Below are 13,779 nucleotides of genomic sequence, written 5' to 3'. Positions count from 1 at the left end.
TTCTGCAGGCTCAATCGAAGCTTCAAGCCCTATGAAGCTTCTTGCTGCTGGCACACAGGCACACAGGACCCTATATGAGATGACTCCAAAGTACATCCAGGTCTTAGACTGATCGGTTTGGTTTCTGCTGATGACATAATACATGCCACAGGAGGCCTTCTGCCTTCTGTTAGCTCTCCAGAATGAGAATTCAAGATCACTAAGAGGTTATAGGAGACCTTTTGGATTTCATTCAATTGTGCAATGTTTTAGAACACAAAAAGGGAGACAATTCACCTTTAAACCAGTCAAGGTGATTTTGTCCACATGCACTTTCCCTACCCACATCCTGGTAAAACCTGGTTTATGCAAATGGAAATAGAAATGTTATGTCTTGGTAAAATATTTCCACATTAAAGGAAAAAAAAAGAAAACGAGATAAACTAGTTCTCTCTGAAATGGCATCCTGAGAGGAAAACTTCATAATGAACCTGAAGATTTAGACTGTCAGAAGTAGCCAGGGGGTACAAGAGTAGAATTAAATGGGCAAACGCTAGCTGAGGGCAGGAGAGACTATTGCTGCAGAGCCATATTACATGTAAACAAAACATTGACGTGGTGGATTAACATACTAGTGTGTTTTTTAACACTGAATTTACAAGTTGCTGTTTCCCTTTCTCCTTCCTCTCAAAGTCCCCGGCTAACTTTTTTTCACTTACTTAGCTTAATCTTCAATCACTTCACTCACTTAGCTTAATCAAAATACTCATTTCACATTCTCCAAAACTTGTATAGATCTTGTCCTACAGGGCCCTGTAGAGCAATTTACAATGTACTCCCTAATCCTGATAGTGACAGTCAGCATTCAATACTCAACTACTGTAATTAATAAAACTGCACTGCTCCTATTTTTCAACAATAGAGGATTTCCAAAACTAAATTGCAGCAATAAATTACTTCATTACAGCCATATTATTGTCCTGTGAGGTAACAAATCTTGCGGAAAGACAATCAGCATTGATAAAGAAAAAAATACAGAGGACAGATCAGATGACAAGGACTTGATTAAAATTAATGCCAGTGTTACTTTTGTTCCTCATTTGTTTCCTAAAATTCAGTGTGCTGATGTACTGACACTCACAGTACCGTGCTGGTGCTTCAAATATTATGCACAACTTGTTTCTGATGGGAAAAAAAAAAAGTCTTGATAGATTCACTGTTCTGATTTACAGCAATGGGGCCTCTGCTAAAGTGTATGAAGTTTTGGTCTGTTAACTCATAGTCATGTAGCATAAGTGTGTCAACGTGGAGTGCTTTGGCTTTGGAGAAGGACTTTTGCGTGCTGCTCCTCCAGCTCAGCAGAGTACTATCAGCAGCCCAGACTTTGGTGCTGTGCTGGTACCCTTTTGATTCCGAGATTATACACAGATCAAACCCTGCCACCACTGCTGCTCCCCATGCCTTTATAGCAGCTGTTGCACAAAGCAAAGAGAAAAGCCAGAAGCACAGGGCTAGCTTTCTCACCAGGACAGTACTGAACTCTGTCCTAGGTTTTACTTTTTTATTCCCCTCAGGCACAACAACACAGTTCAAAGAACAGACTCCTAATGACTTCCACGACAAACATCCTCAGTGCTGAGAGTGTGGCTGGATAATGAAGTGTAAACTGAAAGCAGGGTAAGGCAAACGTGCATCTCATAACAAACCGAAGGTGAAAAGTTGCTGGGTATTTTAATCCTTGGGGTAGCTCATTATAACTCTGAGGCTTATGAAAGTCCTGGTTGGTTTTGTGTTTTTTTTTTGTTTTTTTTCCCCCTATACTCACTGATTACCTTACATTATAGTAAAATCTCCTTGTTGCCTAGTTATTCTCACTGTCCAAGCTAGAGCACCTCAGGACCTCATTAATTAGGGTCCAGCCTAAACAATTCATAATTCTGCTAGGTGAGTGTTACGGTGAAGAATTTAGTATTCCCCAGAAACTTGAAAACTGTCATTATAGATCAAAACCAAAATTAAGAAGTTGCCAATTAAGATAAATTGTTCTTGTTTTTCCATATGGGTCACAGCTAACCTACTTAATGGTTATGTTGGCTGAGTACCTGCTGTGTTTGCAAATAAACCTGGTCTGCTCTGACTGTCACCATTCCGCCTAGCATCACTTTTAAGTGACAGCATGAGAAGGTGGAGGCTGTTTTATTCCCTAGGGAAAACCACAAATATTTGTCATCTGGAATAAATGTGGGCAGTGTGTGGACTTGCATTTATCAGTTAAGACAATTGACTGATAGCTAAAGCTAATGAAAGAGCATTAGTTTAGACAAAAACTAATACATCAACTTTCACAGGAGAAAGCATTATCTAGCAATCAAGACTCCCAGCTCATCCAGCAGCTCATGAAGGAACTCTGCAATACTCTCTGCTCTTCTTTCTCCCTTTTCATTTCTTCCAAATCCTCCACAGCCAAAGTGCAGTGGAGCAGGAGAATCAGAATGAGGCCCAGCATTTGCCTCCTATCATTTGTTACGGGTGAACTCTGGCCAAATCACCTAACTCACATTTCAATCTTACAGGTCAGTAATCTCTCTGCCTTTAAATTCCAGTTGTTTCAGCTGCAAAACTGGGCAGGATGTCAGCATCTTAAAGCAGCCTCCTGTCCCTGCTGAGAAGTGCTTGTCTTCTCTCCATCTGATCTGGCACTGAAGGCAGCAGTAGAGGACACATATGGTGAATACAGTCCTTAACAGATACAGCATCAAAACACACAGCCCTGCAATGTCCTTCTCAAGCACTCATCTGGGTCCAGAACTCAATTTCTGCTGGCTCATTACTATGTCTGCATGGTTTCTACTCACATTTTCATGGCAGCTGTGAAACTCCCTTTGTGATTATGTCAAACAATCAAAATTTTAATCAGTGTCATTTCAAATATAAACTGTTACCTCAGATATCTTCTTCTGATGGAGACGTACCATAAACCTGAGCCAATACCTACAGCAGCCCCAAATCTAGCCCAAAAAAATCACATGAACTGAAGAATCTCCAGACTTGACAAGTCACACAATGCAGTGCCATGAACCAATACCAAATAATCTTCAGCAGAAAAAGGACTTTGCCTAGCTCGCAGTGCTGAGATGCAGCTTAGAAGCACCTGGCCATGTCTACACAGCTCTGCACTGTGCCATGCTGTCAGAAGAAAGAGACCATGACCAGAAGAATTCTGGCAGCAAGTGCAGACTGGTAGAGGGATCCAGAATATCTTTCACTGTGTTAGGATGAAAACATGATTCAAAGTGCAGTACCTCATGGAGTACCTCCTTTCACCTTCAGTTTCATCCACCCTTGAAGCTGAATTTTATCAGCTTAGCTTGTGGACTGAGAATTTTCTAGAGAGGATTCTGACATGTCAGTCATCCATCTGTGCAACATATAGTCTTAGGAGATAGTCCCTGTTCAGGTGTTGCCATAAGACCACAAGCCTCATTGAGTTGCCAGCTGTCTCACTGCACATTCTGTCTGTTCTGCAAACTTTTATTTGGTTCACAGGATTTCCCCCTTTCCAAGTCTGAGAAGCTCATATAGATTGATATCTCTCTACTACAAACATACATATTGCCAAAGAAAACCACAATTTCTCTATATTTTAAAGATCAGATAGCTAGCTCTCCCTCCTCAGCTGTTTAAAAGTTCCAAAGTAATCTATTCAACAGCATTGTCAGATATGAAAGATGCTGAAGGAAGAAATTATATATGCCATTTTGTGCTGCACAGAAAATGACTTATAAGTCGATCCAGTGAAAAAATTAATTCCAGCCAGCTGAGATAGCCTTATTGATCCATCGCCATTTCCTGCAAAGGCAGGACTGAATGTGACTATAGGAAACAAAAGAAAAACAGAAGCTAGAATCAAAAGTGCAGTGGTTATAGAAATGATGACTGGGACTTTGAGAGAGATTGTTAAATTGAGCCATTCTGAGTCCTTTGTTTGCATTTTCTGATCAAGTTAGGATCGATAGACAACAGTTCACCATTTTTTCAATTTTGTTTCCTGATGGGTAGACAAAAAAGAGCCCATTCTTTACAGATAAGATTAATCAATATGCATTGCTATCTTAGCTCAATGCACTATGACATGGCCAATTTGTAAGCAGAATCCTGAGTTTGTCTGGTATAAATGTAGAGCAGTGACAAACTTTGTTTAAATTACATACCCACTGTAAATCTAAAAGAAACAACTAACCCACCATGATAGAAACTGAAGGCAAGTAAATGACCTGGGCTTCTGGCATCAGAAGATTTTAAGTCCACACAGAGCAGACTCCTGTAACTAAACCATAAAACCTTTTATTCATGGTAATAATTAGGGCTCTACAGTTCATTTAAGTTGTTAGTATTACTCATAGTAACGGGATGGGTTTTTTAAAATCAAATAAGTTTGTTTCAACTTACATTATTTATTTGATGCGATTCATGATTTCATTATCTGATACAATGCCTGTCAGCTGGGAAGTTCAGCATGCAGGTTATCTGTTAGTTTGTTTGTGATAAGCAAAGTGGAAAATGGATGTGTTTGGACAGCCTCCTCACAGTGAGCCCTCTCAGTGCCTGCTGCCTCCTGCTTTGTTCAAGTCTCAAAGACTAATGGGAGCGAGAATTCTGCACTTCTGTGACCTTGAAACAATGCAGCTTTACGGTGTGAAATCACAGACCGTGCAGGGATGAGAACTTTATTTAGGGCTATATTTTAAAAGGGTATCCCTTGTTGCAATGAAATACCTCAAAAAGTCTTTGTCATAAAGAATGGCATACCTAAAGCAACCCAAGTTTTGGGAGCTAAATTTTCAATCGTGTTGTAATGGAAGGCAAACTAAGAGGCATGCATAAAAATGTAAAATGGCATTTTCAACTGAGACACAGCTCTTCATCTTAAATGTCCAATCACTTCTGCAGCAGAATCAGCATTACATTGACTTCTAAATGTAAAGAAAGACACCTGAAATCCAAACACTTCCTAATGAAATAGCTGACTATAGAGCAAAAAGTGAAGCTGTGCTGCCTAATGATAAGCAGTGGAGACTCAAACAACCATCTCCTCCTACCTGTTCTATCCCAAAGCACAATTTAGTGGTATTGAAATATGTATTACTCAGTTAAAGCATGAAATCTCTTGCTAGAATTCCTAACACAATTTGTGTTGAACACAAATATACAGACTTAGCTGAGATTCATGTGTGTGTGCATGCTACAAATGTGAACAATTTTGGTTTTGTTTTTTAATCTAATCAAGTGGCAAAATCAGTGTAGTTCACCGCATTTCCACATGAGAGGATAGAAATCTGAGGAAAATAGGGGAAGTAAATTAAGCAACCTTGTATACTTTAATGGTAAGCTCTGAGGTTACTTGTGATTAATTAAAAAGGTTTTCAAAATCAGCTTAGCAAATAATTAATTAAGCTCCTATGAAAGCACTTTTCTAATTGATCTTGCTACAAGTAACACAGAATCAGAAATGCTTGAGTAAGACGTGGAAGGTTAAACCTTTGGGGTAGATTTTTCTTGTCAGAAACAGTGGGCTCTATCCTCAGTTTGACTTTAAGAAATCTTTTTATTTTCTTATTTAATTCTTCTAATTGTTGAATTTTACATCCCTGGGTTTCTGTAGCTGTAGTATTTAGCAGCTGCTGTGATTTAGGTAAGTGAGGCAAGAGATCAGAAGGAGAGATTGTGTGCCTGAAGTAGCAACTATCTTTCTCCATCTGTATCAGTTGGTCTAACAAATAACATTACCTCTTAATAAATCTTGCCTCTGTTAATCATTGCTACTCAATGATGGAAATACAGCATATACATTTAATCTCATCCTTTGATGAGCACATCAAGCAGCCTGCAAGAAAGATGCAGGGAGTGCACGGTTACACCAAGTGCCATGCTTAAGATTTTGTCAAAGAACAACATGTGTATACATGTACAGTGAGGAATTCCCCACAGTACATACCTTAGAAAATCATCGTATGTGAGAGTTTGAAAGCAACAGAACCTTTTGGAATTACATTTTCCTAACTCCTCTGCCTCATTTTTCTCTCTAATAACTTGAAGGGTAAAATGTCCTCCAAAATTACTCAGATTGATCAACTTCTGAGCTTAGGAAAAAATATCCTTACTTCTAATTTGCATCTCATTTTTTTTTTTTTTTCTGGGAAAGAAATTATTTAACTTATTCTCAACTTCTCTTTCTCATTTTTTTTCCACTTTTGGGTTCACTGTAGTAGCGTCTCTGTGCTGCTGCTTCTTACACAGATACGCTATTTAGCAGCATACTTAAGCACACAGAATCTGAATCCTACTAAAACCCTCTTTTGACTGTATGATGAATTTCCACTGATTTTTCAGCAGCTGTGTCCCACAACTTGCTCTACTGATCCAAGCTCTTTTAAAATTTCAGATTCAGTTCTTACTGATGATGCCTTTTCATTAATCTCTTTCAATCCAAAATACCGCAGCAGCAATACGCTAATCTTTAGGAGGCACACTTTTTCTTCATCTTACTGCTTTTTGTACCATAATCAAGCACTGGCCAGTTAAGGATACAAGGCCTCTCATGCTTCATAAAATTTTGCATTCAGAATGGCTCACATGCGAGATGCTTTTCTCCATGAGTCAAAGACAGCTGTTAGGTCACTCACAAACCACTCAAAGGTTTGCTGCTTTCATCTCTGGAGCACTGACAAGGACACCCATCAGACCAGTGGCGTGGACTCAGTCAGATCTTGGGAATCCCACATCCTAATCCAATACAATAGCATTAGGCAGCTCCTTCCCTTCCTTTTCGACCTGCTCCTTCTCTCTGTCTCTTTTTTTTATTTATTTATTTTTGGCCAACTTTAAAAACTCTGAACAACAGATTTTATTTTTGATGTCAGCAGTTTTGCTGTAAGAACACTCCATGCTTAAATCAATATAATCTTCTTTACTCTCCAGAGGATTTATGAAACACACTTGCTGATAAACACTGTGATCTAATTTCTGTACACAATAACATGCTGTGGCTTTGCAGTGTGCGCTGGAGATAAAGAGCAAGGTCTGACTTCTCAGTAGATACAGTATCCCCCTCTCCCTTTTCAGTGTGGCTCTTGTTTCTGAACAGGAGCATTGCCAGGTAATCAGCTCAGCCAGCGATTAATGCCTAAATGAAGAAAGCACTCTGGCTGGATCTGCAGTCTTAGCTAACAGAAAACTGTGAAAATTCCCTTTATCTACTAATATCCTGCTAGCAAAGCCAATTTTGCATTGCTATCCCATCCAACTGGATTCTATTAACACAGTATATTTTGGCTCCTGCCAAGTGTTATCACAAGGTACAGAAATGAGATAAATAAACACAAGAAAGCTTTGCAAAGAGAACGGTTTAATGATTTCATTGCTTGAACCCTTTGGAAAGCCCTACATCTGCTGGGAATAAAGGATCTCACTTTATATGATTTATACACCACTAAATTCATTAGTTCAGACCTTTAGTCCTTTGAAGAACCTTTGTAAATGCAGAAATTTTAATCTAGAATAGCCACAAGTCTGGGCATAAAGCTTGAACCTTCTATGCAGGTGCGAAGGCATTAGATCCTGCCATGTGATATGAAAAAAATCTTGCTTCCCTCAGGTGTGAGATAGGGAAAAGAAGAAGCTGGTAAATTCTTTCCAAAAAAAAAGAAAAAAAGAAAAAAAAAAAAAAAAGAAGGAGATGTTAAGTCTGCTGGCAGACAGATGCCTATCATTTGGTACTGAAAGATACAGAAGGCATCTACTGCAAAATAAAACCTGACCAGAATAGACATCCTTACATATATTCTTAAGTCTTTGAAGACAGACACTCAAATACACTTAGCTCCACAGATAATGAGGACAATTATTTCCCTTCCAGATCCCGAATGCTGCACAGGCTTTCTGCTGACTTAACATACTTTGGATCAGGAAATTGCTGGGCATGACCTCATTTGTTATGAGCAGCAGTTTCACTTCAAAGGGGAGGCATATATTGGAGATTAGGACTTCCAGGAAATAGTACTCATCTTATTATCTCCTGCAAACCATAGAATATTACTCAAAGACTGCCAGAATTTCAGCTCGAAGGTTATGTGCGTGAGAGGCAAAACTCACAAATGGGATGGATATGTCTTCTAAAGCCTGATCTCTGACATTGATTTTTCCTCTGTTTAACTGACACTCTATCCTGCTCTAGATATCTGTCAGCTTTGTGCTTCCTGAGGTCTGAGACTTCTAAAAAAGGTGCTCAGAGCTACCTCTGCATGCACCTAAATCCCACTGAAGATAAAGTGTTTGCTCACAGATAGTGCACTAGAGACATAGGTTCTTGATTTGGAGCAGAAGTGTAATCCCAGGTTGTTTGTATGAAGGAGTGGTTCCTAGCTGCTAGATCTCAGTGCTTCCACGGTTCCAGCATTGCTTTGCAGAAGTAATTGCATCTTCACTGAGCCAGAGGAAGGGAAGGAAACACCTGCTTTCACAAATCACATTTGTAAGCCTCGTAAAGACTGGCAAAAGTTATGATGTCACTGGCAGGTAAATAGCCCACAAACTCATGCTGTACAGGCAGGGCAAGTAGATTTTAACCCAAGGCAATTGTTCACATGTAATTCTATACTATGCTAGCATAGAATTTTCCTTAAATACATTATTGAGACTTCATTATTTTCTGTTTCCTCTCTGAAATAGCAGGCTCTGAAACCACCAGGGAAACAGCTAGCAAAATTATTATCAGCTGCAGCCTACTAAGCACCGAGCAACTCATTCTTCAGCAAAAGGTGTTCAAGGCACCTTGCAAGTTCAAACCTTGTAACAGCAAAATAAGAAATGGGAGGGTAAATCTACCTGGCTCTGTGTTGCCAGCTGGTAGCATGGAGAGAACTGATCATTACAGAAATTCAAGATTTAAAGGCTGAGGGATTTCTGAAATGGCAGCACTCCTTTCTTTGTGCTTTTAAATTGTGTGACATACTGGCAATTAAACGTGAGTATGATTTTAGCAAGCATTCCTATAAAGTTCTGCAACAGGAGGGAGGCAGAAAGCATTCCTTTGCAAATCTATCTGAGGCCTGGTATGTGTTTTCTCAGACTACAGAGAGATCAGATGGAGCAACATGCTGAAACAGTTTCTTACCATCGCCAGTGGAACAATTCCAACAAGATCCTTTTGGCAGATGAAGATTTCAGACAAGGTTATGTCTGTTGTCCCCTTCCGAGGGTATTCCACCTGCCAGGTGATGGGCTGCGTTCCAGACAGGCTGCTAAAACTGGCTATTTCAAAGTCCATCTGCACAACCTCATTGAATAGACTGTTACTTCTGAAAGAGGAAAACAGGGAAAGGAAAGAGCTATTACATTTGCTGAAGAAGGCAAATGAAGTGAATCATATCAGCTACTGGAGAACGCAGCTATTTCAATGCAGATATAACACAGGGCCTTTTCCAACCTACAACTTCTTCAGAGCATGCAAACTGGAATTGTTCAAAATGGTTCAGGTGCTCTTAGTGTGAATACCTTGTAGAGGGATAAAACCCCTGACTTTGTGTCTAAAGAAAGCAAAATATACTTAGTCCATTATACACTTATGATTTTTGCAGGAATAATTCAACCCTACCACAAGACAGATTTGACCCTGATCAGACAAATTTAAGCCCAGTATAATTTATGACAAGAGAGACCAGAGTTAGCCTAGGCAAGAAGAAACAAGGTTACTTGTATATGTCTAACATCAAAACTGTATAAATCCTCAGCGTAATTGAAGCTGATATACACAGCATAGAAGCCATTAAAAAAATAACATGGTTAAATGGCAAAATGAGGAAATTATTGTAAGCTTAGAGGTAAGTTCTGGAAATTTAAAACCCATACAACTGAAAGCAAATAGAAAGAGCAAAACTACGAGTGCTAAAGAACACCTTAAATCAGGAGGCATAAGATCATTTGAATAACAAATAGGAAACAGGCTGAAATTCTTTCCCTCAAATTTCTTTAACTACATTAGAATTAAAAAGAATACATGAAAGGAATTTACTGGATTATCTGCTAGTTTAATTTTTAAAAAGTAATTTAAAAAAATAATTAGACGTATCAGAAAAGAAAAATGCACTTTTCTGGTACTTTCCAGGCATCTTTCCACATCACAGGAAGTTCTGATATTTCATAGTGTTACTTCTACCAAGTCCTATGCTGTAATAATTATAAAATGAAGAGAAGGATGGGCATCACTCTAACTTCAGCAGCTCACAGCTTCATCACACCTTTGGAGGCAGTCACCAAATGACATCTTTTCGTCTGATTTTATTTTTTTCTAATATACCATCAAAATACACAAAGGTCTGTTTCTGAGAAAACCCATCATGAAGGGATCACGTACAAAGCATTCACATTATCAAGTTTTCTTTCTACCAGCAGAAATCACCATTTTAAATACTTAAGACATATTTTGTGTTATAATTTGCATGATTATTTTGGAAGTAAACGTGTTCCCCTGATAATTATTATTTTGATCACGGGTTTTCATTTCGGTGGCTTCCTCTGAAAAGTCCTAATGCTGCCTAATGCTTGTAATTTATTTCCTTTTGCTGTTTTCTTGCATTGTAACACTTCTCCAATAGTGGCCAGGTTCTTTCATGCATTTAAAGAGTGATTTTGTGTAGCAATGGATTAGATGGATGGGTTTAGCAATTCATAAGTCAAGACCAGCCTATTCCCATTTGAAGAGTCCCTACTAAATAAATCGTATAGTTTGTAAATACATGGCAGCTGTGATAACTGCAGTTTGCACAGTTCTGGGGCATCCCAGAATGAACACGTACTGGATTGAACTTTGTAATTTATTTGAAAGCATGATAATATGCAAAATACCTGAATCACCTGAGCTACAGCATTCATTTAGCTCTAAAAGAAATCATTATGCCTGAGATTAATGACACCTGAAAGGCCATTATGTCCTCCATTTCTAGATCTCGTGCTTAGTAACTGACAGAGAAAAAGTTTTTACATGTGATTGACTATCTCAGTGCTTTCACTTATGTTAAATAGGGAATAAATTTGTGCACACATCAGAGCTGTCATAAGAGAGAAAATGTCAGGAAAGTTTCCCCAGTCGGAATGTCTTTAAAACGTTGCTAAAATATTTATTCTCTAAGATACATGCCAGAAGCCAAGAATACACACAGTATGAGAGAAAGGTTTTATTGGTACTTTCTCAGAATGACCAGCAATTATGTATTTCAATGCAGGCATTTGTATGGAACGTACTCATCTCACTCTCATAGCAATAAAAACTCTATACAGTGCCACTCTGCCACCAGTTTCCTCCTTCCCTCTTCATATGGAAGAAATGGAGAGATATCAACAGCTGGGAAAGCATCCACTTGAAAAAAATATGCCTTGAGAGATGTGTAATGGCTGAGAAAAAACTTCTCATGAAGCACATTTAGTGTTTAGAGCTTGCTCACTGACTGAAACAGCAGTTCCTTAATATCTAACATTTAGAACTGTTCAGCAGCCGAAACAGCAAGCAATTATAAAACTTTTCTGAAGTACACAACACGTAGTGATTACAAATGAAGCTTTGTGAGGGCAAAGCTTCTACGAAATTGCTCTGAGGTGGATATATGAGACTAATTCGAGTGGACTGAGAGTTCCCCTGGGCCGGTTCAATCCTTGGATTTATTCTGATTTATAAATATGCTAATAATTCACGGCTAGATTGGACTGAGCAATTGCAGAAGGGAGGAAGGACTCCCTTTGATCTGCTAAGCAGCCACTCCAGCACACGGGCATCAGAGCAGAGCGCTGACCCCATGGCCACTCCCTTGCAGGAGCAGATGGGCAATGATTATGTGCTACTTACAGGTTACAGCAGCTGAGCCAGCAAGCCAGTGATGGGGTTAGTAATTTACTACTGGCATGGGCTAGCAGTTAACCCATTAACGTTGTTAGCCCAGGAGGATGAGGGGGAACTTTGCAGAGCTGTATGAACACTTACAAGGAGATCAGTTTTAGAAAAAGAAACATCGGAAACATTCTGTTAATGGAAAGTTAATAAAAAATGCATTAAACACTGGGAGAAACTCATGGAACTCACCAGCTCTTGCTAGCTGTATTGACAGAACACACCCTTTTGCTATCAGCTAGAGTAAATGTAACCATAATCTTGATTTAAAAATATTTTTGAGCATGACGATACCCATTTCTTTAAAACTATGAGTCATCCAAACCTTCAACACCCTGAGATATATTTTCTTTTGGAAGGACATTTTCCTTCCACATGAACTCAAGTCTGGCCGTATCCAAAGCTACATTTAAGTCTCTTCAACATGGGATACACGAGCCACACATAAGGTGGAACATAGGCAGTGCTAGAATGAAACACAGGTTTTGTTTCCTTGCAGAGTTCTAGTGTGAAGTGGAATGGTGTTCAATACGTGGGTGCTGAAATGGCTTGTGCTGGGCTCATATGGCAGTGCTCAGCCCAGAAGGCCCAGTGCTACCAAGGCTTTCAGGGTGCAGTGGGAGCAGGAAAGAAGATAACTGCTTCAAAAAGCAGTGTAGAGTCCTCATCTGATGTAAGATCCACACACGAATGGAAATCTTTGTTGAATGCCTGTCGACATGCGTGGACCAGCAGTCTCTGATGAGAGATTTCAGAGTTGGGTTATTGCTCTGAGTAATAGAGCAGTTTCAGCTCTTAAATAAGTGAATCTTAAGACTGCTGTAGGCTAAATCAATATTCTTGATTTATTATGGGGGCTCTCAAAAGAGAAATTTTTAAAAGCCTAGATTAAAAACATTTTTTAGACATCCTTTATTCCAACAGATTTTCACTGACAGTCCTTAGAGGACCAAGACTATTTTGACCTCCTGAAAATTTAGCAACCCTTTTCCTTTTTAATGCTGCCCAGTTTGACAGTGACATCTTAATGCAAGATGAGCACTTAGTAAATGACATAAAAAATTGAAAAGATTATAAACCCCATTTCCCCATAGTTATACTGCACATCCTAGTCTTCACTAAAATTAGTGCATGTTACTACCATGAGCAGAGTCAAGCTCTCATCAGAAGCCAATGGCCAGACTGGACCAAGAATGATCTGTACTTCAGCCTGCGAATGCTTCTTCCCATCTTGGAAAAGTCTGGAATGGAGTAAGACATGCATTCCTGCTTTCTTCAACTTCAACTTCTTGCTCCTCCTGCACTCCTCCTAAACATATTTGGTAATGAATTACAGCAGTTTAACTAAAATTATAACGGAACACAGAGGTTAGAACCTGATCTGGAACGTGACTTAGGATGATTTTAAAGATGATGAAATTATGCACACAGCTCTGTACACATCAATTCACCTTCACAGTCAGTGCTCAGCTCTAACGAAGGCTGGGTCATTAGCAACCCAGGTCCCATTGAATTAGTCACCTATGAGCGAAGTGCTGTAATATCTACCACTATGACCTTGAGCCATCCATTCCTATTCTGAAAGGTCTGATCAGCAAATGGAGGACAAAATGCTTAGTATCAGCTTCTTTCAGCAGAGCTGTTACAAAGGTAATCCCCTTTGCAAAACCATATAAAGCATGTAGTAATTAGAGAAGAATGTCAACTATTGTAGGCAAAACAGTGTAAATTTCTTATTTGCAATATTACCCTAGCTTTCTTCCGTAAACCATAAAAACTAGCAGAGGAGAAAAAAAAGGATGATCTATGTTGGGAATTTACAGACAGGGACGACAGTATTTCATGGAAAACTGCCACATTAA

The 13,779-nt window shown here is 39.1% G+C and overlaps 1 protein-coding gene across 1 annotated transcript in view; it reads right to left on the bottom strand.

Annotated features, from left to right (window-relative positions):
- Positions 1-13,779, bottom strand: part of TMEM132C (transmembrane protein 132C) — an 88,647-nt gene that overhangs the window by 38,999 nt on the left and 35,869 nt on the right. The window contains exon 3 of the mRNA XM_042865761.1: positions 9,152-9,335. Within this exon, the coding sequence (XP_042721695.1) occupies positions 9,152-9,335 (184 nt within the window). The remainder of the gene's footprint in view (positions 1-9,151; positions 9,336-13,779) is intronic.

This window comes from Lagopus leucura, unplaced genomic scaffold, assembly GCF_019238085.1.
Source record: "Lagopus leucura isolate 7727_CA_CO unplaced genomic scaffold, USGS_WTPT01 Super-Scaffold_806, whole genome shotgun sequence".
In the NCBI taxonomy this organism is placed as follows: Eukaryota; Metazoa; Chordata; class Aves; order Galliformes; family Phasianidae; genus Lagopus; species Lagopus leucura.
The sequence above is the reverse complement of the archived record's forward strand: the minus strand, read 5'-3'. Positions and strand labels throughout refer to the sequence as shown.